The 27,967-nt window shown below is 47.2% G+C and overlaps 2 protein-coding genes across 3 annotated transcripts; one reads left to right on the top strand and one right to left on the bottom strand.

Annotated features, from left to right (window-relative positions):
* Positions 1-520: 520 nt before the first annotated feature.
* Positions 521-4,260, bottom strand: NCDN (neurochondrin). Its single transcript, XM_072355255.1, has 6 exons — positions 3,931-4,260; positions 2,864-3,850; positions 2,508-2,737; positions 1,786-2,001; positions 1,431-1,573; positions 521-1,243 (listed from the first exon to the last, which is right to left on the bottom strand). The coding sequence occupies exons 1-6, from the start codon at positions 4,084-4,086 to the stop codon at positions 807-809; spliced, it is 2,169 nt and encodes a 722-aa protein (XP_072211356.1). The 5' UTR covers positions 4,087-4,260; the 3' UTR covers positions 521-806.
* Positions 3,775-26,911, top strand: KIAA0319L (KIAA0319 like). 2 transcript variants are annotated; one of them, XM_072355254.1, is made up of 21 exons: positions 3,775-3,857; positions 5,051-5,217; positions 7,956-8,653; positions 12,746-13,037; positions 14,913-15,014; positions 15,538-15,635; positions 16,531-16,618; positions 17,226-17,318; positions 17,907-18,039; positions 18,475-18,703; positions 19,394-19,517; positions 20,073-20,205; positions 20,499-20,647; positions 20,915-21,066; positions 21,256-21,394; positions 21,726-21,885; positions 22,387-22,529; positions 22,846-22,968; positions 23,487-23,577; positions 23,932-24,023; positions 25,474-26,911. In XM_072355254.1, the coding sequence occupies exons 2-21, from the start codon at positions 5,076-5,078 to the stop codon at positions 25,659-25,661; spliced, it is 3,369 nt and encodes a 1,122-aa protein (XP_072211355.1). In that variant the 5' UTR covers positions 3,775-3,857; positions 5,051-5,075; the 3' UTR covers positions 25,662-26,911. The 2 variants fall into 2 exon arrangements, with proteins under 2 accessions (XP_072211355.1, XP_072211354.1); XM_072355253.1 differs by lacking the exon at positions 3,775-3,857 and adding an exon at positions 4,261-4,402.
* The last annotated feature ends 1,056 nt before the right edge of the window (positions 26,912-27,967 follow it).

Below are 27,967 nucleotides of genomic sequence, written 5' to 3' on the forward strand. Positions count from 1 at the left end.
ACCCCCCACCTCAGCCCCCACCCATGCAGGGCAGCAGAATCAGTGCTGTGTCCAGCTGCCAGCACGGACTGTCTCTCCCACAGAGCTCCTATGCTGACACCTGGTGGAAACGCTTCGAAATGCCCTTGCAGAGCTCCGGGCTGGGCTGAAACCATCCTTGGCTTCATCCAGTTCCCCTCTACCCCAGCCAGGCGGCTGCCTCTGCTTCCAGAGGTTCATGGTTCACTCCCCCATCCAGGTGTGTGTGCTTTTACACCTGGGTTCCTTTCGTAACTCAAACGGTAATTCTCCATCTATAGGGAGATGTGCTGCAGTTCACTGGATTTTGGTTTTATATTCACCTGAGGCTCTAAAAAGATGGGAAGGTCTCGGCAGGTTGAACTACTTCATTGACACGGAGGCCTTACACAGAAAGTAAGGTGATATTCTGCAGGGGTTACTATGACAAGACTGGGAAGAGCGTTAAATAAAGAGGAAACCTCTTGGGGCCTGAGGCAGAAATAAATCCCAGTGCTGCATGTTTGGGAATGGAATAGAAAACCTGTTTAATAGTCAAATGAGCTGGTTTTTAAAACAAAACGCTGACAGGAAATAAATTAGGTGCATCTTGCAATGTTCTGAAGCAACAACAGCTCTGTGTTGGGTTCTGGAGGGAGAAAATCCTGTAGAGCTCTGCTGCGTTGTTGGTTGTAGGATGTTGGTTCCTTCAATGTTTCTTGTCCTCGCTGGCACCAAAGGGAACGTGAGAAATGCTGCAGGTTTCTGGCCTCGTGTCCCACACCGTGGAACTGCTGAAAAATGGCTCTTTATTGCTTGGATAGACACTGTTCCAGAGCTGCCATCCCATAAAGGTTGGCCCATTCCTCCCCGTGGTGTGACAGGATCACTGCCCTGCACGGCTCGCTGGCTCTGACCAGCTCAACCAACACGCCCTGGAAAGCAGCAATGAGCTCAAAATCCACTGAGGCTGCAGTGACTCGTCTCAGTAACTCTGAGAGCTCTTCCAGCCACTGTGCCTGGAGCACAGCGTGGGGCAGCCAGGGGAAAAGAGGCACGCAGCTGGCCAGGGCCTGCATCCCTAGGAACCACAGCTCACGGATGTCATCCCAGGCACTCATATAGGCAGGGGATATGGCCAGAGACAAGCCATGGCTACCAGGGTCTGCTTGGGCTGTGTGAGCCTGGGACAAGAAGCGAATGGTGGCTCTGAAAAATTCCTTTGCAGGCCCAGTCTTCTGAAGAACTGAAAGAAAAAGGAAACGAATGAGTTGATACGTTACTTGGCCAAAGGAGGGACCCTCTGGGATTTTTGTTACACTTCCAATGACAAAAGCCCTACATGGAACTGGGTCTGTTCCTTATATTCTGGGGTCCTCAGTCCATGCAGAGCAATGCGCAGCTTTGCCACGCTGCTTACCAATGCTTCTTACCTGCTGAACTTGAAAGGATCCTTGCCATCATCAAGCCCAGAGTGGCAATGTTGGCTGCTAGAACCAGGTGATCCTTCTGAGGTAGAAGGGAGGGAAGAGACTTCAGCAACTTGTCCATCAAAGAAGAGAAGGCTTTCTCCTGCCTAGAAAGAAAGGAAACACTGAGAAACTTCCTGAGCGGAGCCAGACACACGTGATAAATGCAGCATTAAAAGAAGTGAGATTGAGATGAGATTGGCACTAAGAAAAGGGGCATCATTTTTTCAGTACAAGGATCTTAAACGATCCTGGAAGCTCATCTCTCATTGCATCCCTGTCCTTCCAACTGACAGCTGTTAAGACAAGGCTCTGTTACCTGATGAGGTCTGGTGCAGTCACAACCAGGTTAAGGAAGATCCCACATAAAGTCTGTAGACTCATCTCAGCGCTCGTCAGGGACCCAGGCTGAGAGGTCAGCACCTCCCACTGATGCAGGAAGTAGTCACACAGTAGTGCTGGTGCCCCTTCTGAGATGAGGATGTCTCTGGGTCTGTCCTCTGCTGTTAAATGGCAAAATCCAGGTAGCAGAAATCTGCAAGGTGGAAAAAAAATTGAAAACAAAAGGTAGATACAAAGAGTTGGGGTCTAAACCCTGGATTTACATCAGCTGGGGGAGGAAAAGTGCCATAGAATTGGTACTGCAGAGAGAAAGGGAAGGAGAAATTACTCTCAGAATCGGCTCAATCAGTAACACAGTGGTGACTTCCTTTTGCCTGAGGGAAATGTACTGAAATCTTACAGTAGAGACCATGTAGGCTGATCTGCTTCTACAAAGACTCTATTATTTTCCCTGCTTGCTGTAGCTAAAGCCTAGACACACAACTTCCACAAGTCTTTCCCTGCATCTCAGCCTCTGTGTGCAGCTGCCATCTTACATTAGTCACACACAGAGGGCTCGGACAGCTGCATTGCACTGTGGCAGTTCCAGTTGCCTCTTTCACAGCAAAAGATCAACAAGAACTTGACCTAAATGCAGGATGCTTTTATCTGGATGCATTTGGTGTTGAAATGCATCAGCTCTGTACTTCAAATACGTACCTCAGAGCATCCTGGGTTAAGATGGAGCTGTCACTGCTGACCAGCCCAGATGCCTGGGGAAGATTCTCTGCTGGGCCACCCTCTTTGAAAAGCTTCTTGGCATAACGAACAAGGAAAGGCAAGAGCTCACAGATCTCCTGCTTGAGGGAGGAGGTCTCTTCTGCCATCCAGGCTCCAAGGATTCGAACAGAAGCGAATACGAAAGGATCCTGTAGCTCCTCCTCTTTCACCTGGGCACAGAAGAAAGCAGCTGATAGAAAACAAGATGAAAACCACAGTGGGCCAAGATGCACATTTTGGTCTATTCAGCTTATGGACACGAGCTGCTAGGTAGGAAAGGGATGGAAGTTCTTTACCTGTCTCAAGTAAAACACTACGGCTCCAAATGCTTCCTCCATGATCCTCATAAGCTGCATTCTCTGTGCTTCATCTAGCAGCGATTCCTCTTCTTTCAGACACTCCTGGATCCCCATCTCGATAAGGACATAGCAGGCCGTTACCACTTCTTTTTTCCCCTCCACCTCCATGGGATCGGGCTCCTCTAGGGTTAGGCGGACCTCCACACAAGCCAGGTTCACCAGCAAGGCCAGGAACTTGCTGCCAGCACTCCCTGCTGGGATCCACTCTGAGCCACAGGCCTGCACGAGGCTGGCAGCAAGCTTCAGAGCGGGATCCCGCTGCCAATGGCTGAGTTTACTGCCCAGAATGTCAGCCAGCCCTCTGTAAAGCTGATGGATGCACTCGGAGCCCCGCGAGACTTCAGCAAGGGGCGGCGAGAGGGGGATGAAACGAGGCAAAAGCTGACACAGCTCAAACTTGGTGGCATCTTCAGCCTCGACGAACCGCTCAGAGAGCTTGTTCAGCACAGCCAGGAGGTGCGGAGCATCCCTCTGCCAGCACCTCACCTCTGATACAGCCAACAGCCCCAGGAGCAGCTCCAGGGCACGCTCAGAGCCATAACCACCATTCACATAAGCCTGGCACAGAGCAGAGAGCGCTCCTTTGGTCACCATCTCCTTGGGGCCTCTGGGAGTGGCCAGAACAGCAGTCAGGCACTGATATGCATCATCTACCATGGACGTGCAGTCTGGATTAAAGGGAGCGAGCAGGACGTCACCGAAGGTTGGGATTTTGTTCAGGATCTGTGAGTGTCCGGCCAGCTCCGGCTCGGTGCAGAAACAAGCCAGCAGGGTGAGACCCAGCGCCATAAAGGTGTGCTCGGGGCAGCCCGGAGGTGTTTGCCTGGAGCTCAGCAGCCGGTTGGGGAAGGTGAAGCCGATGGCGTCGAAGATCTGACGGCGGGTCTTGGAGTCCAGCTCTCCGGCTCTGACCGCTTTGGTCACCTGGAAGGTAAAGGCAATGAATAGCAACAAGGCTCGCTATGGCTTTAGCTGTTCCCGGCCTGGTAATGACGCAGCCTTACAAGCAACAGGGCTGCCAGCTGCTCGCTGTCGTTCCTGGCGTCCCTCAGCACCTCCAGGCACTTCTTCAGCGTGCCGGCTCCGTGTCCCTTATCCATGGCGACCGGCACGGCTCCACGCGGCTGTATTGGGGACGGCAAACGGAACCCGGCCGCCATACACACGCGATCCACCCGCAACGCCCCTCAACCAATCGGCCGCTTCTTTATTGCGTGGTTCCCGGAGCTGCCCCTCCCCGAGCCCGGCCGGGGCAGCCGGTAGCGGAGCAGCCGGTAGCGGAGCAGCCCCGAGCGGACAACACCGGCCTCGGTTCCCCGGTGGGTCCGTTCCGTATCCGGAAGGGGTCGGTTCGCTTCCGGGCTGAGCGGGCGGCCCGTCGCTATGGCGGCCGGGCTGGAGGCCGCGCTGCCCCCCGGTCCGGCCCGTTGGAGGCCCGGCCGCCCGGTATGAGGAGCGGAGCACCGTGCGGGCCTGGTACGTGCCGGGCCGCGTTCGGGCCGTGGGGCGGTGCGGGGTGGTGGGGTAACGCCGGGTGTCATCCCGGTCCGGTGCGGTTCGGTTCCCTCAGTTATCCTTAACGTTTGGGATCACGCCTCGCTCAGTGGTTGGGATCTCATCCGAGGCTCCATATTTACACTCAGGAGACCAAGGAGGACTTTGTGTGCACACAGAACGTGCCCTTATCTTCACACTTCAGCATTGCTGTGTTCTTTTGTTGGCGGCTGGTACCAACCAGCACCAGTGTGTGAGCGGAGACAGCGCTGCACAGATGTGTGGGCTTGTCAATGTGTGTGTTGTGCTGGAGGAGCTGGGTGAGGATCCATCGCCTGCGGGTTATTGGGAGCCAAAAAAAGGCCCAAATGCAACTTTGGAATCGGTGCTGTTTGGTGTTTTGCTGCTGAAAGGGATAGAATCGAGGAGTCACAAGGTGTGCTGTAGTTGGGAATGGTGCTGCTAAAGGTCTCGCTTTAGTACTGTGACATGGAGGGGTTGCTTATCTGCTGCGCTTAGCTGATAAGATTAGGTGTTCCTTTCCCTCTACAAACACCCTGTACTCTTCATCGTGCTGAGCGAGCCCTTGCAGGACTATACCAATGACCAGAGGATATCTTGTGTTTCCAGAACCCCGTTGCTGCCCACAAAGGCCATGGAGAAGAGGTTGGAAGCCAAGCTCAGCATTACTGCTCCATTTCTACTGCAATACTTCTGGGGAAGACCTGCAAGGGAGCTGAGGAGCCTGCAGCTGTTCTACCTGTGCGCCTGCCTGTGTGCCTTGTGCTCCTCAACAGGTGATGGTGCTGCTCTGCCTGGGGCCTTGTCTGTATTGTGGGTGTTTGTCCCTCTCACAGGTTTGAAATGCTCAGAGAGGAAGATGAATTTTTAGCCTTTGGAGCTGGATTAAAACCAGACGAACCTGATGGTTGCTAAACAAGCTGTCGGAAGGATGGGATAACCAGAGCTCTGTGGAGAGGTGTGAGACAATGAGGGCTTGTTTCTTATAAGGCTGTATCACTCTGATCCCTGACTGCTGTTAAGCAAGCATTCAGCAGCAGGGTTTCTGCCTGCCCCATACTGTTCCTGTTGGGCACCTTCACACGTGCTGCTGGCCTTCAGGTGTTTGTATCTCACAGGGAGCTTTCTCTGAGGTGAGGATTTGTCCCTTGTTCCATAAGGGAACAAATGATTCTCTGGTTAATTATTTCATCTGAGCAGTTACTGGAGGAGGTTGGGAAGGTAAGAGTGCTTTGAAGCACCCAGTGTTTGTAAAGTCTCCACAGACAGTGTATGTCAATAGTCTATTTGCCTATGGGTAATTTATGTTTGTCTTTATATTTCCTGTTCAAACTTGAGCAACCAACCTCTTGCTCAAGTAAATACACTCAATGGGTTTCTTACCCACGTAATCTTTACCTTACCACGTAAGCTTGCATGTAATGGACTGGGTGTTTGGGTTTTCTTTTATTTAAAACAATCAGATTCCGTCCTTTCAGATGAATGGGTTACATTTCTCTGAGTGTTTTAAGGCCCAGGAGGTGGCATTTTCACCATGTACGCGCACAGCATTTATCAGATCTCAGTTAAGATCAGTTGACTTAGTTCAGTTCTTTGGGTTTTATGTGCAGGTTCAACCTGTGATGGCTGCAGTGTTGATGCATTTGGCAGCTGCTGCGTGCTGGAAAGGCTGCTGTGTGTTAAGGTTCTCAGTGCTTTGTGTTTGAACAGTGTGCTGGGTGCGTTGCGTTTCCTTTTAGGCAGGTGTTGTGCTTCATCTTTGCTGTCTTTGGTGATATCTGAGAGGTGTAGAGCTGTGAATCATGGGTTGTTCTGGGCATTGCTGTGGTGGTTGATGGCTTATCTGTGTGGGAGAGTGAAAACCATTGAGGCCAATGCATGTATGAAAACAAACGTGATGATATTAGACATAGTTATTATTAGACATGGACACTATTTTCACTAGAGTTGCTGTTCTTTTGGTCTTGTAGGTACCACTTAGGAAACAGGGCTTGTTAAACTGAAGAGGAATCGAGAGATGCATAGAAATTGGTGTGCTCATGTGGGGTTACCCAAGGAGCTGTGTTGACATACTTGGTTACATGTGACAGATTAAAACAAAAAAGCCTGTGCAGTCAAGTTGTTAATCATTAATTCCCTGTCACTGGGCATTAAGTGCCTAAGTCTATGAACCTGAGCTTATTAATAGAAACTGTTCTTATCTATTCCAGTTCCCTGCCGTTCAGCAGAGCTGTGAGTTGCATCAGAGGGACAGGAACTCTGCAGATTGAGAAGGACAGCATTTTTTGCATATATATATATACACACAAGAGAGGAAAAGATGACAAAAACAGTATTGAGGAGTGACTAAGCACACAGTATGCAGCAGTCATGGGATTCGTGTTGTGCAAGGCTGGCTGCCTTTCTGGAGCTTAGGATAGGACTTCTTCAAAGGGACATTCCTGCTGCAGATTTGCTTTGCATCCCCTGAATCCGCTGCTGGTTTGGATGCTCACAATGAGCAGATTCACCACTGCCCTCTGTGCAGCTGCCATTCTGAGCAAACAAAGTGTATTTGAAAGCCTTTAATGATGAGTAACAGAGGAGCTGTAACACCCACTGTGATGTTTGTAATAATGATTACAGTAAAATGCATCTGTCGTTGCTGCTCGCTTTCTTTGGTCAAATAATGTTATCCCAGAGATATTGGGGGTTGATGCAGGGGGGGGGGAAGTCACAGCAAATCTGTGCTGCCAACTCTGGGTATTAACTGTGATTCTGAGGATCAGAGTCTATTGCCACATCGACAGTGAGGTAAGTGCCTCCGTGGCAGGAATGTTGGACTTCTGAAGTCAGATGATGAAAGTAGCCAAGGTGGAAAACACCTCCTTTGTGTCACAGTCTCATAGAGAGTTTCCTGGGGTTGTTGTTGCAAGAGGTGGAAGCTGACTGCTGCTTGTGAGCACCATGTTTATTAGGAAAATAGGAGGACATAAAGGAAATCGTGACTACTTTAATAGGGGGAAAAAATAAGGTTCCCCATTTGTGTTGTGGCCCTAATGGGGGTTGGGGGTTGCAGATCAGGGCACAGTCTCCAGCTGCACAACTCAGAGTCCAGTGGCATAGTTGTCAAAGTAATCTTCCAGTGACCTATTATGCCTTGGATGCTGAACACAGCACAGTGTAACAGTCCCATAGGTCACCAGTCTATTTTTAGGGAGTCCTTAATCTGCAGAGCTCTGAATTTTGGATGCCTTTAATCCGTTGATCCCTGCAAGCACTCCAGTTTTTCATGCTAGGAAAAAAACAAATCCATATTTCAAGCAATTGCTGCTTTACCCCCAGTCTGAAATCTGAAGTAACTTAAAGAAATGTTTGACAGGTAATTACTTTTATACTGTGAATCAAGGCACTGTTACTACTGCAAGGAGAACTATGGGCAGAGTACAGTAACATGGTTTTGACAGTAGTAATAAGGATTTATTGTCGACTGCTTTAAAAAACTGAGAATCATCTTTGTCTTCTTCATTCCCAGATGCAAGCTGGAACAGATCTAAATGTGAGCCAGCAAAGATCCTACTGGGTGGACGTTTGCAGTCATGGGAAGATCATCACTTAGAGCTTCTGGAAGGCTTTCACACCGTGCAGTCCTGTCAGACTGCCTGCTGCCACAGCCCTGCCTGTGATGCCTTTTGGTTCATGGAAAACATGTGCATCCAGGTGAACTGCACCGCGCCTGCCACGTGTCGGGCAAACAGGACTGGCACTTCGGGTTCTGTTTTGGTGTTTTTAAAGAAATCCAAAAGCACGGAGCACTTCTTAAAGCTTCATACAGAAAATGATGTGAAGATGCGGCTTCGCAGGTGGTTAGATTGGGGCATCCCAGTCCAAGGGAAAAAACAACTGTGGAGATCTTTCCAGAAACGGAGCTTGGCAAATGACAGGATGCAGCTCCTGAAAGGGGACACAGCAGCAAACCCCAGTGGTGAGGCTGCAGTCAGAACATCAGGCAGCAGATCTAGAAGCAGCCGAAGTGACACAGAGCGCCTGAAGGATCAAGTACTGAAGCACCTGGGGGAGGACAGGCCTGTTCCTGAGGCCCATCCAAATCAGAAGAAAGACTTGCTGAAAAATGGGCAGAATCCTCAAGAGCAGAAAACCAAAAGCCCATCCCCTCCTAAAAGCAATAATGTGAATGGATCTGGTGATGCAGACAGTGTTGGCTTCCCACAGGTGAGTATGATTACTGGGGCTGCAACAGGGCTATCTCGGACAGCTGTCACTCTCCTGCTCTTGCTTAGTATGGACTTGGACTGTTTAAATGATAGAATAACTTTCTAGATGTCTGCTTTCTGCCTCCTTCTTCCTATTTGGGATCAACTGAGAAGGAAGATGGAAGTAATAATGATGCTTGCGCATTGTGTAGTCATGGAATGTACTGACCAAATGAGGTGCAAAAGTGAGGTGTGATAGTTGTGATGTCAGTGGGAAGCACCTGAGAGTGGACAGCTGTTACCCATTAAAGTACCTTTTTGGATCCACAGAATCAAAAGCAGCCAGATATATTATTTATAGGCTTTTATGCATAGGGTTTCCCATGTCAGCCTGCTTACTTGTGTTGGCATCTTAACTTCCTCTTCTGTTTCTGAAGGCTTTCAGTTCCTCAGATCCCCAGGAGCTTTCATTGGCATTGGTTGAATGAAACCAGTCCAGTCTGTACTGCAAACACGTGCCACATTAATCCAGTAAATCCAGATGAGAAGCGGGCATTTAAAAATCTGCTAATATACATATAATAATAATAATATAATAATACATTTCTAAACGCATACAGAAGAGCCCACAGATGATGACGGTCAAACAAGAAGAATCCTTTGTGAAATTCCTTACATATCTTCTGCCACATCTCCAGGACTTGGCAGTGTTGAAGCCCGATGCCTTTTCCTGTTGCTATGGTTTGGAAATGCCTGAATTTATTTCTCTCCCTTGAATGCAAACTGTGATTCCAGGTGGGGCTGTGAGCAGGATGTGGAGAGCAGCCAAGGGGCACCACGTGTTGCTGCAGGGCGGCCCTGCTGCCATGTGAAATCATGCACCAGGACTTTACAAATGTTTGATTTTGCAGACCCAGGGCTGACATACAAGCTCAGCTTTCTCTCTCTCCTGCAGTACTGCAGCATTTCTGCTACTTTTTCCCTCCTCCTCGTATTTGAGATTTACAGTGTCCCCATTCTCTCACTTACTCTGCATGTAACTCATAGTGAGAGCTCTGTTGTTCTGTATAGCTGCTGTATCTCCCGGCTTGTTTGGCGTGTAGCATGTTGGATTCTCAGTATTCATTATTACTGTTCAGTGCCTGCAAGAAAATGGGCTGCAAGTATTAAATTACGTGGAGCAATCAGTGGGTGAATGTTGCTAAGTATCCAAATTTCCCATCTGCAGAAGTGCTCCCTTTGTCATTAAGGTGCACTGTTGGGTGTATGCAGGAGGGAATGGGTTTCCTTCACCTTTCTGGTTTTTGCTAACAAGAAAATCTGGATCTTTGATGAAATTCTGGTTCATCGCAACAACAAATTCTTCCTGAAAGGTGATGAAATTCCTGGCAACCACATTTCTGAGGTTTGGGATGCAGTTTTTGAGGAAGAATTAAGAAAAAAAACCACCTTAACAGGAGTGTTGAGTTGAGGCTGATGCTGCCCAGCCCTGGGCTAATTCCTTGGCCAGGGAACCATCCAACTTTCACCAGCAAAACATAAGTCAAGCTGTGCAGCTGTCCTCACATTTCTGATCAGAGAGCAGTTTAATTTAGGCCAAGGATACAACATTGAAGGCTTTGTACTTGGGTCCCGGCCAACCTTTGCAGGAGGGAGATGCCAAAGTAGGGACTTTTTCCAAGCTGAGTTGGTTTGGGGCCAAAGTAAGTAAAGTTACATACATGGTGAGGTCGATAGAATTTAATCTGAGCTCGATTTGATCGGGTGTGTTGTTTCAGCAGGTGAATGCAGTGCTTCTAATGCTGTATTCATTACAATGATTTGGCAGGTAAGGGTGGAAGCTGGAGGAAATTAGTGCATGCAAAGCAGTGCGTGCTTGGGAGCACCAAACATCTGAAGTGGGAGAGAACATTGAATGCATGGCGAGAAGGAAATAAAAGGATTTCCCTAGAGATGCAGGAGTGGTCAGGTGACTGTTTTAGGAAGACATTGCCTCACTGAGATTTAATTTTCCTCTCCCATTTCTGGCAGCCCCACAACCATCTGCAGCCAACAACTGAAGGTGCAGTCAAAGCTGCAGAGAGCCTGTTTGGTACATGCACACCACTCTGACCAAAGAAAGGCCCATTTAAGTTGAAGGATGAATCAGAGTTCTGGATCACGGGTGTTTTTCTTTGAAGTACATCGAGTTCAGTGCAGGTTCTGATGCACACAGCTGCTCTGTTTGAATTGTACAGACATAATGCTGTCAGACAGGGAGAGAGGTCACTTGTCCCAGACAAAGGCTGGAAGAAGTATCTGACGCTGGTTCTCTTGGGCCTCTGTGCCACTTTTCTCTGTTTTGTAAGCTAATAAGGTAGGACAGCTGGTAAACTTCTAGTCTTCCCCTCGCCCCCAAGAATGAGATCTTCTGTTCTTTGCATGAAAGAATTTGGGGTTATTGGGTAAAGATAAGAAATGGCTCAGCTTACAAGCATCAGAGGCATTTTTGACTGTTATGTTGCCCCAGGCAAAGCTTATCTCACTTGAGCTGCACACAGACATTTGGCTGTCAGTTCATCCTGAAGACTTGTGGGAGGAAGAGGGTCTTTCTTAACTGTCAGGTATTTTAGGCATTTAAAGGTGTCTCAAGGAAGCATCCATCTCAGTGAAAATACTACTGAGCAAAGCAGAGCTGCAGCTGCTGTGCCTTATTTGTGACAGCTGTTCTTGAAGCCCATGTGGGTCGATTCTCACTAAGCAAAAAATGGCTCTCTCTGGTTTTGTGCAGTCGTGGAGGCTTTCTCTTTCTGCGCCTTCCTGAAGCAGTCTGTCCTGAGTGTCTCTGAGTTCCTGCCTGGCTGCTGAGCTCTCATAAAGCTTTTCTGACTTGATATTACTTGCTAAGAGTGTGCCAGGATCTCCAGTCATACAGCTGCCAGTCTTGGGGCTGCTGCTGGAGAGCAGCACGGGGCAGTGCTTTGAGTTTTGTGGCTGGGGAAGGCTAACCAGGATATGGAGAGAGGAAAGTATTTGCCTGAGACAGCAAAAAATGCTTCTGCAGAGAAACCTTCAGTGCTTCTGTTGCTGCTTGTGGCTGGGCTGGCTGTTCCAGTACATGCAGGATGGCTTTATTTTTACAACCAGCATTTAATACTTAATAAGCCTGGCCCACTTACTAGCAGGATGTTGCCCACTGTAATCTAGAGCACTTGTTTCTTGGACTGAGGAGCAGCAGTGAGCAATCCAGTTCCAAAACGCTTCCAAAGCCAAAAGCGGTGAGTTGTTCCATTTTAAACGTTTAGCAGATGTTCCCCAAGTAGGGTCACCTCGATGGAATGTGATGCACATGTGGACTTCATGGTGGAAGGTGAATTGTCAGGAGCGGTGCCTGGTGGGCTGAGCTGGAACGGGGCTCCATGAAAGGAATTTTCTGATGAAAGAAAGGAAATTGTTGCTGCTGCTTTGATTAGTTCCAATAAAGTGGTTCATCCTGTATGGATGTGAGCGAGCTTTCTGCCCTCAGGCTCTGCTCTCTGCCCCGGCAGCGACTCCCCTGGCATGCACTGAGGGTTGTTTATTCAGGCCACCTTGCTTTGAAGGGTGATTCGGACTAAATTTCATCTAGCTGAAAATCTTTGATTATTAAATAAAAATGCCATTGCAGCCCTCCCTCTGTGTGCTTGCCAGCTGTGCAGCTTTAGTACAAGGAGGACATGGCCAAAACAAATGCCCCAAATGAACCCCAGTTCCCCATCCTTGTTTTCTGCTCCTGTGTTATTCCACCTCTCTGTGCTTTCAGTTCTATTCTCTGCAGTTCTGAACCCAAATCTTCTGTCACATCTGCCATGTCAACAGCAGTGACACTTCAGATGCCGTGCTTAGATCTGAGCTCTCAGCTGGCGTTCTGCTCAGCAATGGTCTCTTTGCTGTGGAATATCATGGAGAAACGTTTTAGGAGCAGTAAAACATCATCCTTATGGGGTGAAACAACCCACAGGCTTCTCAGCATCCCTGAAACCGAACAAGTTCAGTATATAGAACAATCCAATGGAATTTTGATCCTCTGTGAAACCAACACAGCAAAACGAAACTGAGCTCAGTTCAACTAAAGCTGCTCTTTCCTTTCCAGATCCATGCAGGAACATCTGCACCAGAGTCACCGGTGTTGGCTACGCTCTCCAGTCCTGTGGCGCTGAGCTTGACGGCTGCTGGAAAGACAGAGAAGCCTGAGCTGCTGGATGATGCTTTTGTCCAAACCCACTCCTCAGATACGTTGCCCACCATCAGCCCTGTGCAAGGGAAAAGCACAACGAAGATGCAGGCTGCTACTTCTATGCCCAGTGGTGTTCCCACAAATAGTAGTGTTTCTCCAGTCCAGACAAACACTGCTGTGTCACCGAGTACCACTGCGACTACACCAGGTGAAAGCATGCAGGGATCCCTCAGTGGTCACCTCTTTAGCTTTTGTTGATCAACCATTGCAGCACTGAACAACACGAGGTATTTTAATGGTGGTACCATCAAAAGAATGTTGAGACACGTGTGTTAGTGCATGCAGTGGTTGATACCCATTAATTCATGAGGTCCTGGGTTGAGATACTGCCACCATAAATCTGCTTATGACTATTGGTTTTCTTTCCAGGAATGGATTGAAAGTAACTGTGTTATCTCCATTCCCAAAGTGCAAGTTGAGACGTGGCATGAGGCACAATCACGTGAAGCATTCTTTCAGCAGTTATGACACGTTGCTCTCTATCAGGTTCAGCTGAAACCTTAATTAATGTCTGTTCAAGATGGAGCGCATCTGATTGTCTTCCATCTCCGAAATGTCAGTGCACATAAGAGCAGTGTGCTTGGCCATTCGCCCACGCCGTGCTTTGCAGTGTAGTGGCGTTTCTGTTCACATTGGTATTTCTCAAAGCAAACATTTGAGGATGTATGAAAACAAAAACGCACTTTGGAGCAGCTCTGTTAACCCACACAGGCCATTAGCTCATCCCATGGGGACGCGTGTTCCTACTGGCCAATGTGCACTGGTTGTGTGATAGCTCAGAATTCAGTTAATCCAATTGTCTGAATTTCTTTTGAATTTAGGGTTTCTTTTCCCTTACAAGGAAGCAAATGGAAAGCGTAAAGGAAATGCTGCATCCAAAGACATTTTAGGCAGGAGGCTGGTTGGATGCCTGCGCTAACAAGTTAGCATTCTTTTTAAGGATTTAAACCCAACTAAAACTGAAAAACTTATTTAAAACATCTTCCATGGTTTGTGCTGGAAAAGCAGCATAGCTCCTTGTTTTGCTAAATGGTGCAGAGATGGTCACGTGAAGGGTGTTTATTTCTCAGCAGAGTTTTAAGTTTTTCTCTGTTTGTTTTCTGATGAGGTCAGGTTTCTTTTTGCCTTGGAACTCTTTTCAGGAGGAAAAGGAAGGATTGATGGGGGGACTATAAAACCTCAGGAGGAATTGGGGTTGGGGAAAGGATCTGATACATTTGTTTTCTTTTAGTTCACTGGTTGACTCCAATGGCTATTAAACAAATGGAAGGAAGGCTAAATACTGACTGATGTTTTCCCTGTCTCTTTACTTGAGCTTTTGGTCCCTATCTTTGAAATGTTGTCTTTGATGGGATCGAACTAGGAAGTAGCAAACTAGGAAGGAGTAAGTTTTCTTTATCTGCCAGTTTATTTGAGATGGTATTGGTGGAAAATTCATAGTAAGTGCTGCAGTGATTTCCTATTTGGAAAAGAAAAGGATAAGAAGAAAACATAAACCAAAGGAGCGGGTTTGTATTTTGAGTTCCTGTACTCGGTGGTGTAACCCCCGAGCAGTTTTTCAACTAAGAAATGCCTTGGATTCTTCATATATTTGTAAAGATCTGAAACTGCAGTTTGGTAAATAGCATTGAAATAGCAATGTTTGTCTTGCTTTGCCATGAGAGCGCAGCTGGGTTCTCTGCCAAAAACCTGTCAGCAAAAAAAAAACCCCTTCACATCCTGCTGGACCTGACTGAACAGAGGCCCCTGTGCAGGGCCTGAGGGTCACATTGCAGCTCTTCAGAGCAGGAGCTGCCCAATATCTGCAAAGAGTCGAAGGTGACGGGGTAATTTTGCCCATTAGCGCTTGTGCTTTAACAATGAGACTGAAACCTGAGACAGGAGTTTCAGCAGTGATGAGGTGTTTACAAAATATGGCTATTTGCTGCTGGTTTTTATTGCATAGACTCTGAAGCAAAGGTGGTTTTTACGTACGTGGGTAATTATTCTGTTTCTCTTTCAATTCTCTCTTTCTCCCTCCCAGTTATGAAGGAGCTGGTAGTTTCTGCTGGAGACAGTGTAGAAGTGACCTTGCCAAAGAATGAAGTTCAGCTGAATGCATTTGTGCTTCCTGAACCACCACCTGGTAAGGCTTCCCTGGGGATTCTGCCAAGGGCAGGTGATGGTGAAATAACCAACAGGCACTACAAACAGCATTAAATAAGGGCAATCTTGAAGGTGTCTTATGTCAGTAACAGCAGCAGGGGTGGAGGCAAGCAAGTTACATGATGCACAGCAGCAGGGGTAGGTGAGATGTGTCCCTGTTCAGAAACTGGCATTATGTTGTGCCTGTGGGATTTGTGGGCACAATAAAGCTTTTCTCTCATAGCATCCTGAGTTGTGATTGTTCCAAAGCTCTTTAATGCCTTACAGGCAGAAAGATGAGTTTTGGCTGTGGAGTAAATGTGTTTAGAAGCACAGATTGTCTCTTTTCTTGGGTATATTCCCAAAGAGCTGCAGTCCAGACTCTAAGCAGTCTCATTTCTCCATGCAGCAGAATGGGCCTTATAAATACTTAATGCCTTTGCTTTCCTTTAGCAGGCAGAAAGGCAGTCTTTTAAAAACTAACTTCTAGAGCTTTTCTTTTTTGTTATGTTTTTTTTTTCAAGGAACCACTTATTCCTATGAGTGGGAACTGATTACTCATCCAAAAGACTACAGTGGAGAAATGGAAGGAAAACACTCCCAGACCCTTAAGTTATCTAAGGTAAAGCTTTTGCTGCTTGGTGTCCTGTTGTATGGAATGCCAAGCAGAGAAACAGGAATCCTGGCAGCCAGGAGAGACTTGTGTATGATTTCACAGTGAAAAGGCAATAGTGTGATGGGCAAGCAGCCAACATTTCACTACAAACCCTCTTCTAAATCCCTTAGAAAAAGCAGGTTGCTCTGGAACGAGGGGAAAAATGGATTTCAGGATCTCAAAGCAGCCTACGTGTGATGTGTCAAACTCAAAACGACACCATTTCACATTAACAAAAGGTTGTGAGTGCTTCTACTACCGAGACACTGCAGTGGTCTGTTTAGGTTGGAAGCCTTGTTCTCCTCTCTCTAAAAGGACTTGCTGCTTCCATTAGCTTAGAGCAATGGAATACCTCCTAGCACGTCCCTGGCTGCTGCTTTTACACAAGATCTAAAGGAATGAAAGGATTGTTGGTTTCTGCACATGGGGTTTCTTAACAAGTGAACGGCTTTAAATATTGTATGAATATACAGTTCTGTTTTTATGGGACATTCCTTTGAGCATCACGGATTTTTCTGCACTCGGAACAAAATGTGCAGGCACTAATTGTGATACCACGCAGAGGGAAGCACTTCAAAAGGAGCACGTCTGTCCCTGTCAGGTTTTCAGTCTCTTGGATAGCATGACTGAGCTCATCTCTTAGACCTTTTCTGTTTGCTTATTGTTGATAGAAAGTCAGTCTTGACTGACAAACTTTGGCTTGGAAGCCATGCTTTGCCTTGTATGCATAGATTGGAGCAGGATTGTGTGTTTTGTGCTTCTAATACAGTACCAAGGCATGGTGAGTTGACTTTTTAGCAGGTCAAATTGTGGTTCTGCTGTCTTGATCGAAGGTGAATAATTGCTTGTGTTTGCTTTCCAGCTTACTGTTGGCCTGTATGAATTCAAAGTTGTTGTCGATGGGGAAAATGCACATGGAGAGGGTTATGTGAATGTAACAGTGAATCCAAGTGAGTTCAGTCTCAATGCATCTTTCGTTTGCTATTTGCTGTACCACGTGCAGGACAACCACCCAGTGCAAGGGCTGGAATACTAATACAGAAGTGCTTAGGAAATGCCCCATGCTAGAAGACCTCTACTGCAATAGAAACTAGAAGCTCTGGGTGCTGCTCAGTTAGAATCATCTCATCTCAGCATGGGAGCACTGATGGGCTGCAGCCATTTCTAGAGCACTAGCATGGTAGCAGTTCTGTTTCCTTTTTTAAGTCCCTTTTGTTAGCACTGCTTCCCTGCATTGGTTCATAACTTGCTGGAAGCAAGAATTATTGTGTTGGTGATCATGTCGATCTCTGCAGTTTGATCAGTGTTTGTTCTGAAGCTGCACAGCAAATCTGTTCCACATTTTGGACTTCTTTCTTAGATTCATTGGGCTATCAGTTAAATGATTGCAGAGTCTGAATGGACAGATAGAGCTGGGTGGGAGGGTAGATGTGCAGCACGTATTCTGCTCACCACTCCTAGTGCCCAAAAGCAAAGTAGCTTTGTAGTTCCGCAGCTAGGGCTTTGTACCGTGGTCTGCCTGTAGATGTCGTTGTAACTGCTCTGTTTTTGTTGCAGAGCCTCGAGTTAATCGTCCTCCTGTTGCCATCGTCTCCCCACCGTTCCAGGAGATTTCACTGCCAACCATTTCAACTGTTATTGATGGCAGCCGTGAGTACCTCCGGTTTTAAACAGGCTGCTATGCCTGGTTTCTTTGTCTTTGGTTCTGGGCTGGCCTTTTGGATAAGTTCAATGAACAGAATCAGCTTCTGCTGGGAGGGAGGAATCCTCACGCCTACACACCAATGCCTCTCCATGGTTCCTTTTGAAGATACAGCCCTGAGTGATTCTCCTAGGGGGAAAAAAAGAGGCTCTTAATCAAAAGAACTGGCCTCTTGTGTTAAGCTTCACATGCCTTGGTTAGCTGACACATCACTTGTAATGATCCTGGCCCACAGCGGAGCTTTTAGGAGTTTCTTTAAATGCATTCAGATCAATTTGTCCAGAGCTAGTGCTGTTTTATTTGTATTTTTTGCTTTTGTGTTTGTTTTTTTCCCTTTCCTCAACACACAAACCTGGGATTAAGGATATTCACATGTACCTCTGAAGCAGAGTAAACGAGGGTCTGAGGTTGGGCTTGGACCAAAAAAAGCTTTTGCTCACTAAGCCCAGCACTGAAGAGGGGAACTGAACATCTGGGATTGTGAAGCATCAATTTCCAACTCCTTGTATGTCCGTTTTCTTTCCTAATTGAAACAGGAAGCACTGATGATGATAAAATTGTCAGCTATCACTGGGAAGAACTGAAGGGTCCTTTGCGGGAAGAGAAGTTTTCCAGTGACACTGATATACTGACACTGACCAACCTGGTTCCTGGCAATTACACGTTCAGGTAGGTTATACCTTCATCAGTTCTTGTTCCCTAAGTACCACATGTGCAATATTCCCAGCTTGTCAGCCTGCTCTCCAAACAAACAGGAAGAGTGTTTTGTGATGTACTCTGCACTCCTGCCTTTTAAGGTGGTTTTATAGCTTTTCACCTTAGAAAAGCTACCCAGCTACTTGTTATCCTTAGTTTGTAGCACTGGTCTAAGATGATGCTTTGGTCTGCATTTTGCTGTTCTATCCTTGCATAACAGAAGCAGATCTATTTAAAATAATATTTTAAATTAAAAAGTCATCAGTATTTATTATATTTTAAATTAAAATGTCCTTAAGTGTCCTAAGTTTCTCGCCTTTCTGGTGCATCCCCAGCCACTGTTTCGTATTCTGCTCTGATAATCAGGACTCTCAGTTGCTTTCACAGTCATTTGTGGTTTTGTTTCAGTCTAACAGTAGTGGACTCAGATGGTGCCAGCAACTCTACCACTGCCAACTTGACTGTGAACAAAGCTGTGGATTATCCACCAGTGGCAAACGCGGGTCCAAACCAAGTGATCACTCTGCCTCAGAACTCCATCACCCTGTACGGCAACCAGAGCACTGATGATCACAGCATCGTCAGCTACGAGTGGCTGCTCAGCCCTAACAGCAAAGGGAAGGTGATGGAGATGCAGGTCAGTGCAGGTCTCTTACACCCATCTCCGATTACTCATTAGTTGCTTTGTTGCTTTTTTTCTATAATCAAGCTATTTTTAAATGGCTGATATCAGATGTGTCTTTTAATCTTACAGAGTAACAATGTGACCATTAAATACTTAAACTACCTCCAGGCAAAGATGCTATTAGCTTATGGCTGAGCTGGTGCACCAGTCTAGCCACAGGTTTTCAGTGGCATCCGATTTCCTTTCTTGAGCAATACAGTTTTAAATACTGCTTGAGAATAGAGTATTAAGAGAAACGAGAACTTGATAGCTTTGGATTCTGTTGTTCCATATAGCAGGTCTCAGCATAGCTTGTATCTCCCCTTAACCTATGTGGCTGCTAGGGAAGTGTGTTTTCTGTCTGTTCAGTTGCTGACTCCTCGGAACATCAGTGAATGCTAAATCAATGGTGGTATAGTATGGATGTTTAAGTGCTGCCCAAAGGTGTGGAGCCAGACTGACCGAGTCATCTTTTAGCTAACTAAAACAAGAGTCAGGATGGCATTGAGATTCCCAGAAGTGGCAAAGACTTCTGTTCCTTTAACAGGGGGTAACAATAAACACTTAGAACCTGCTGATAGTGGTTGTGTTAGGAACAGTCTCCAGATCTGTAATCATTGGTGTAAGGGAATCTGCTCAATACATTAATATGTTTTCTCATAGGGGGTGAGGACGCCAGTCTTGCAGCTCTCTGCAATGCAGGAAGGTGACTACACTTACCAGCTGATAGTGACTGATTCTGCTGGGCACCAGTCCACTGCAGAGGTCACTGTGATAGTCCAGCCAGGTAAGCTGCCCTTTGTTGCTTTTGCCTCTTCAGTTCCAGGTGGGCTTTGTTCTGTCAGCGTACTCTCGATCTTGTAGTAGCTTTCTGATGCTTCCAGAAAAGCTTCTCTATTTGAGGACCTTTTCAGGATGTTACATTGCTGATGAACCAACTTAAGAAGGTGTCTACAAATACTACCTTTGTAGGCTGTTATCTTATTTTACACAATGTCATCTAGTTAATAGTATCCACCTGTGATGGCAGGATTGTATTTCCTGAGTGCTGTCTCTGCTCACAGTGCTTAAGTCCTGGGGGATGGGAGCAGGAAAAGTGAAGCAGTGCTTAGAGAATGAGAATCAAAAATCAGAGCTCCTAGGTTTCATTAATCTACCTTTTAGGGTAGAATGTGTCAGTAAAACTCTGATCTGAATTCTTAGCTGCTTTTTTGACTCACTTTGCCTGAGTTCAAGGTTGAAATAATGGGCAGAAAATATACAGGGGAGGAACTTTGTAATGCTGGGGAGCAGGCTGCACCTTTCTGGCATATGTGTAAAAACTATTGCAATCCTTTTTCAGAGAACAATAAGCCCCCAAAAGCAGATGCTGGTCCTGATAAAGAATTAACTCTTCCTGTGGACAGCACCACTCTAGATGGCAGCAAGAGCTCAGATGACCAGAAAATAGTCTCCTTTCTTTGGGAAAAAACACGGTGCGTATCATCTTCCAGACCGTTCTTCTGAGTCTTTAATTGCAAACAAGACACACCACATATACCCCTCTTGTCTTCAGTCCTTGTCATGTCAGCCTTGACAAGCTTCACCACTGACTTTGTTGCCTTTTATTCTCTTGATTAAATAGCTGTGACTGGAGAAAATAATTTCTGCTGTGCAGTTTGTGTTTTCAGACAACTGTGTTTCCATCCCTGTAAACTCTGCTTGAACCTCGTGGTCAGCTCCCATCCTCTGTGCAGAGTTGAAACTGATCCTCTTGTTCTCTGTTTAGGGGACCAGATGGTGTCAAGTTGGAGAATGCCAACAGCAGCATCGCCACTGTAACAGGCCTCCAGGTTGGGACGTATGAGTTCACTCTTACAGTTAAGGATGAGAGGAACTTGCAGAGCCAAAGTTCTGTCAACGTTATTGTCAAAGAAGGTACGTCCAGCCATACACAGAACTACCTGGGGCCAAGGTTATCTCTGAGCAATTGAGCAAGAGGCAAACTTAGGAGGAATGGATGAAGAGTAACGTGCACTGAAATTGCCTTTGTAATATATTTTTATTGATTCCCACAGTACCTAAATGCACTTCTCTCCACCAGTGTTAGATGGGGATATCTGGGTTATAGTAGGGGTCTAAGGCAGTCGTTTTTCATTGGGCACTACCAGATTTCTCTCCAATTGTTTCTTTCTGTTTGCTTAGAGATAAACAAGCCTCCAGTTGCAAAGATTGCGGGGAATGTTGTCATCACCTTGCCTACAAATACAGCTGAGTTGGATGGATCAAAATCCTCTGATGATAAGGGAATTGTCAGCTACTTGTGGACTCGGGATGAGGGGAGCCCTGCAGCTGGGGTAAAGTTCCTTTTCTAAATGGCATCCTGCAGCATCACAGCAGTCTGTGAGCGGGAGCATTGACAGCTCCTGAGGAAATATAAAGCTGATAAAGCCCTGGTTACCTTTTAGTGATATCCTTAAATACAATCATACACCTTGCTAGTTTGATGCTTAGTTTACTGATTCTTGCTTTGTTCTGCCTTCCAGGAGGTTTTAAATAATTCAGACCACCATCCAGTCCTTCTCTTGTCCAATCTGGTAGAAGGGACTTACACATTCCATCTCAGAGTAACAGATGCCAAAGGAGAGAGTGATGTGGAAAGGACCACAGTGGAAGTTAAACCTGGTGAGTGTTTTTTGTGCAGTACCACATTTGCCTGCAGTGCATCAGCCTTCTGTTTTTCTGGATACAGTTTATATACTGTAATAAAATTGCATGTTCTCAATCCATCTCAGAAGTGTAATAGCTCAAATGTTTGGGGGAAAATAGTCATATTTTTATGTGGTCCTAGGAGGCTGATCCTTACCATTTGTCATTACCTATGAGGGTCATAGACTTGGATTCTGTACTTCTGGATTCAAACCAGAAGCATTTTAGAAGGATTCTAGAAACCCGACTTGTACCTGCACTGTTAAATAGAAGATCTGAAGGTCTGTGTTATCTGTGACCTCACCAGATCCTAGGAAAAACAACCTCGTGGAGATCATTCTGGATGTGAATGTCAGCCAGCTGACTGAGAGGCAGAAGGGCATGTTTATCCGACAGATAGGAGTTCTGCTGGGGGTCCTTGACTCAGACATCACTGTGCAAAAGATCCAGCCCTACACTGAGCAAAGGTAGGATTTGTCTGTGAATGCACAAGGAGAGGGATTGCTTTTAAGGGCTTAGAGAACAAAGGGCTGTTTTCCCTTGGGAAACAGATTGGATAACCAGAACATACAAAAACATTGTGTAAAATTGATGTTGTCTGTATTAACAACAGTCTGTTGTTACCATAGCTTTGTTTGAGGGTGCTGGAGGTCCAAGGATCCCATGGGTAAGGGAGGAGAAGACCACAAAGCTTGGGTATTTCCACATTTAGTGTGAGCAATGCAAGGTTGTGCTTGGAGATGTTTGAAACTAGACTTGACAAAGCCATTAGCAAACTGAAAGCCATTCCAGCTTTGAAGATATGGTTGGATCAGATGTCCCAATGGACGTCTTCTGCATGACCAGGTTTACCTGAAGTCCAGCTTTCCAATACATTTGGGATTCTGAGTCCCGATGGTAACAGACAGAAGGGAATGACTGCCTGGTGTTTGGAGAAGCAGTAGCTAATCATTTTGTCTGACTTCCAGCACGAAGATGGTATTTTTTGTGCAGAACCAGCCTCCCCATCAGATATTCAAAGGACGGGAGGTGGCCTGGACCCTAAAAAATGAACTACGGAAACAACAGTCAGACTTCCTCATCTTCCGGGCACTGGAAATTAACACAGTCAGTAAGTCAGATTTGCTGTGATGTGAGCTGACGTCTTTTGCACTTGTTTTGGATGCTTGCAAGAAAGGCAGAATTTTCTTAGCGTGTTGTATGTTACGTTGCTAATGAAGCAGGACTTCACTGCTTTGGCATCAGGCCTAGATGCTTACGTTTGCACTTCTTCCTGCTTGCAATTGTGCCTAAGCTAAGGGAATGAGCTGCACAGTGACTAGATTGGACTAAAAACCTCATTGTGGTTGACCATATTGCAACGTCTTCTCCTTTTTTCTGCCTCACGTGTGAGTGACTGAGCTCACTTTGCTGTTTTTGGTCCCCAGCGTGTCAGCTGAACTGCTCTGAGCACGGGCGCTGTGATTCCTTCACCAAACGCTGCGTCTGTGACCCTTTTTGGATGGAGAACTTCATCAAGGTGCAGATGGGGGATGGCGAAAGTAACTGTGGTATGTGAAAGCTCCCTGGCTTTGCTCACCTTTGGGAAGCAAACAGTTTGTAGCCTGAGATATGCTGTGTAAAAGGTGCCCGATTGCTCACTGTGTCTCTGGCATCGTTCCTGCAAGAGGAGGTGGTCCCTGTCTGGGCCTCACAGAGCATAGGAAATAGTGGATAGGAAAGTGACTCCTCTTCAGAGACTCTTGGTGAGCATTTGCTAAGAGTTGAGTCCATTCTCAGTTTAGAAACGATGCCCCTTTTCTACTGTGGTCCCATAGGGGATCTCAAGCCACAGGAAAGCAAGTTTTTAAAGCAAAAGACACCAAAAAAACCCAAACTTGTGCAGAAAGACTGCAGATCCCAAACCTCTGGCTTCCATCCTGCCAGTGATGGGTGCTGGCTTCTATAATTCCACAAAAGGTCAAGCCTGCCTTTTTTTTTTCTGTCTCAAGAGTAGTCATCTAAAGTGCACGCTGTCAGCTGTATGAGTTGCCAAAACGTCTTTATCTCTGGGGTGTTTTGCTTTCAGAGTGGAGTGTGCTGTATGTGATCATTGCATCTTTCGTCATTGTGGTTGCCCTTGGAATCTTATCCTGGATGGTGATCTGCTGTTGCAAGAGGTGGGACTGAGGCCATAACCCCCCACTGTATCAATGCTTCAGAGCCAAGTGGCTGCATGAGGAGGTGAAAGAGTTTCAAACCCAGAGTCCCAGCAGGTTGCTTGCTCAGCCCCCTGATGTTAGTTTTTCTTGCTCAGTGTTTCGAGAGCAACATTGAAGTCCTAAAACTCTGGGCTCGTTTAAGAAGTGAGACTTGGGTTAGCCTATAAATGTGCAACTGAAGCAGTGTTTTTCATGTTTAGCTTTCTGATGTTAACATAGTCTGAAATAAGCGAGCACTTTGGCTTTGAAGATCAGAGTCTTGGGTTTGGTTTTTTTTTTCCTGCCTCTTAATTCTGTCTTTTTTCCCTTTAGACGAAAAGGAAAATCCAAAAGAAAAAGCAAATACAAGATTTTAGATGCGACGGATCAAGAAAGCCTGGAGTTAAAACCAAATCCCAAAGCAGGTAAAACATGAGAGGGAAGAGCTCAGCAGTTCCAGAATGCTCGCTAAGAACACTTCCTCAGTGGGCTTAAAAAGCACAGAGTGTAACAAACATGATGCCAGTCACTGATGGATGAGTCTCAGAAGATCTCAGCTTGATTCAGATCCGTAGACAGGCTATTTAATCAAGTTAACTGACTCTTTGGTTTATCTGGGGCTGAAACTGGTATAGTCCTGGTGTTTCTGCTTCCCATCACAAAGTTGGATGCACATAAGCACTTCAGAGACCGACCTGATCCAACAGAACAGATACAGAGTGCTTGTCAGCTGCTTTGCAAAGTTATTTCAGGCACAGGAGTGTTTTTGCTGTGGTTGTATCTGATATCAGAAACCAGCCTTTGTCACCTGCTGATTGACCAGGAGAGGAGGGAGAAGTGGGAAGGTGTATGCAAAGCATGGCCCTGCCAAGTGCTGGGTAGTGCTCCAGCTGCTGAGATAATGTGTTTTGAGTGGGAATATTAGTCTTGCTTTTAGGAGGAGCAGAAAATGGTCTCTGGTCCTTGTTTGCTAGTGGAAAATAGTTGCTCATCCTACTATTATCCTGTGTAATTGTGTTCCAGCAAAGTGAACGGTGCCTGATGGCAGCACTGCAACAGCAGAGCTGATCACAGAACTGCTCTGAGAGCTGGGCCATCCCAACTGCACGACTGCAGATACTCTTGGGGGATAAAAAGCAAACGGGTGTTTTTCCTTCTCGGCACCCAGCTCTGCTTTAATGGCACCATCTGTCACCTCATGCAGGAGAGCCCCACAGTTGAATAAAGGCTTTATTGTTCTGCAGGCTGTAGCAAATGTGTCTCAACCATTTGCTCCCTGGTAACTAAACTCCTTTTGCCTCTTCCAGCGCTGGCTGCTGAGATCTTCCTTCCTTTTAGACACATCCAGGGAGCGTTTCCTAACAGAGGAAATGTTGCATTTCTCCATGAAGGAAAAGCTGAATATTTCCCCTGCTGACAGTATCGGCGAATGCCTCTCTCCTGTCCTTGTGCATTAATCTAAATGCAGCCTATTTATTTATCTCCCCCCCTTGCAGGCAAGAGAAGCTGAGCTGAGGGTAGGGGAAGCAGTAAGAGCACAGTGATCTCCTCTTGCACACCTGTGTGTTCTCTTTCCCACAGCCCATAAACCCCAGAGAGCTTTCTAGGCTGTGCCCTCAAGCAAGGTCAGGGAGGCAGATCCCAAGTACTCTGCAGTTTGTGTGTTGTGCTTTGCACTGCACGCAGTGTCTGCATGACCTCCGTCACACCAAGGTTTGTGGAACAGGATCACTTTGGCTTCAGCGTGTTGAGTGTCAGATATGGGGAGGTGAGGTTAAGCCCTGCCTTGGACCTGACAGTAAAATGAGACAGAGAGGGATGGAGTGAGGTTTGGTGGTTGTCCAGCTTTAACCTGGCAATCTCTCTCCTTCAAAGGTGGCAGACAGAAAGCCCAGGTCCTCAACACGAGCCTGATGCACTCGGAGTCGGAGCTGGACAGTGACGAAGCCATCTTCACGTGGCCTGACCGTGAAAAAGGGAAACTGCTCCGTAGCCAGAACGGCTCCTTGCGCAACGGCCAAGTGACACTGAAAGCCAAGAACCAGAGGGAGGAAATCCTATAGCTCCCTTCGGGTGGCCTTTTGCTGGAGCTCAATAGGAAGGAGAAGGAGAAGGCCACTCCCGTCCCTGTTCTACAAAGGCCTTTGGAGGCCAGTTCGGTTAGGACAGCAGCTGCTAACTTGTTTCATAGAAAATAACTCTGTGGGTTTCTTTTCATTGGGTTAAAACTGGTTGTACTTGAATTTGAACTGCAAGGGAAATCAAAGGGAGGAGAAGACAACTGTGAGCCACAAGGCCAAGCACCAGAAAAGGCAGAGCTGGAAGGACGGAGCCATGAGGAGCAACTGTGAATGTCCAGGACCCTCCTAACCCACCTCAGTGCAGCAGAGGAAGCACCTGTGGACTTCCAGGCCCTTTGCCTTGGAACTCATTTGAAGAAGGAAGGTCAGAGCTGCTCTTCAGGCTGTGCTCTCAGCTCCATCAGCTCAGCATCAACTACTGCTGTCCATTTTGTTCTTTTCTTTCCACCTTCCCTGATGGTTTATGCACTATTTTTAATGTAGACTCGTCCTTTCACAAGCACTGGCTGTTTTGTAGCATAGAGGAGGAGGAATCTAAACACTGTGGTCATGCTGCATCAGTTTGCAGGTAGGGAGAGGGTTTTGTAGCCATCCTAAATAACGCTCAGCCCTTTGCTCACTGGGATGGCAGTGTGGGGAAGCCGAGCTGTCTGTGGTCATTAGCTGGGCTGGGAGACCCCCTCCTGCTGCAGGCTCTCCTGTTTGGTTTCAGAGCAGGGACAGGACTCTCACCTTTGCTTCCCTTGTCTCAAAGCAGACTCAATTCCAAAGCTCTGAGATGGAATTCAGCACCCGCAGCATTTTCTATTGGACTTTAAGCCCTCTGCGAGTCCGAACATCAACCATATCTCAGTTTTGAAATGCAGTGGGGAAGGGAAACCCTCAGTGCCTGGTGAGTGCTGGCAGCTGTGCTTCAGGTGTGGCTGGTCCTTCCCCATCCCCACTTCTGTATCACTGTGCTGCTTCCATGGGTTGCGCCCCCATCCTCATACAGGCACGAAGGGTTCCGCTGCTCCTCAGTGGTTGGCTGGGCAGTTTTTTGCCTTTCTTTGTGTTTAAAACTGGAAGACTCATTTCACTGGCTTTTATTTTATTGTTTTCTTTGAGCTGTGAAAGCCAAAAGGCTTCGACTTCCTCGGTTGTATTTATATTGCTGCACTACTGATTTGTGTCGAGCGAGTTGAAGATTAAACACTATTGAACGCGAGGGATCGTTCCCTTGCTGAATGTGATCCTGGCTGCTGCTGGGTTTGTTTGCTGGGCCGTCAGTTGGCTTCCACTCACACCACACTCAGGGCTGCTGTGATGCAGAGGTGCCGCATCACATCTGGGAGGGTCACAGTGCTGTGCTGCAGGGCTGCTCCTGGCACTGGGTTCAGGTCCCACCACCTTTCTCCTTTGGATGGAGGATGAACAGACCACGAGGGAATGTGGGGATGAAGCAAACGTGGGCTGAAGGCGTTCCGTGTTGGAGGACTCTGCCCTGCGCATCCCTCGCTGTCCTCGTGGGGAAATCCCGTCTGCAGCGGCCGAGCTGTGCCGGCTCTCCCTGCTGCAGCGATCGGAGCGTTGGAGAGGGAAGAACCAAAAGCTGCACAGCTGAGTTTATTCCCTTCGTCCTCAAAGTTCTCCGTAGGAATCACACGGAGGTTGAGATGCCGCGATCAGCTGCTGCGGCGTTTCCCTGCTCAGGACTATCCCTCCGCCTCCATCTATCAGCGCTGAGCTCGGCTCTATGACAGCGCAGCGCTCCCCGTTGGCGTTCCCTCGCCGTGCGATTAACCCTCAGTGCCTCGGCATCACCGCACGGGGCAGGAGGACGAGGGGGAGCTTCCCACTCTGCAGCGCTGTGACTCTCTGCATCCTTAAGGCAACCCCCAGGGCTCTGCGGGAGGGTCAATACGTTCCTCCCAAGCCCTTTTCTCCCCCCTCCTCTCTCCCCCCCCGTCCCCACCAGCGCTGCTCATTTGCTGCCCAAGCGCTGTGGTCCCTCCCTGACCTTGCACGGGGAAGGTTTCTGCATTGCTATGCATTATGATTTCACAATTAGAGACGCCCGTGTGTGGAAGTTGGAGGCGGCTGTTGGACAAATTGCTCGGAGCCACTCGTTGTATTTCCTTGCGCATCAACGTACTTTAGCCCCTCGTTAAGGTGATGAAGGCAAAACTCTTTTGCTCTTAAATCTTCATCCCTCTGCCCAACCTGCCCAGCTCTGCTTCACCACGTCTGATTGCAGCGTTAATTGGATCGGGACTAAAAGGGATTCCTTCAACCGAGAGTTTCTGGTG

The sequence above is a fragment of the Excalfactoria chinensis genome, chromosome 22, assembly GCF_039878825.1.
Source record: "Excalfactoria chinensis isolate bCotChi1 chromosome 22, bCotChi1.hap2, whole genome shotgun sequence".
NCBI classification, from domain to species: Eukaryota; Metazoa; Chordata; class Aves; order Galliformes; family Phasianidae; genus Excalfactoria; species Excalfactoria chinensis.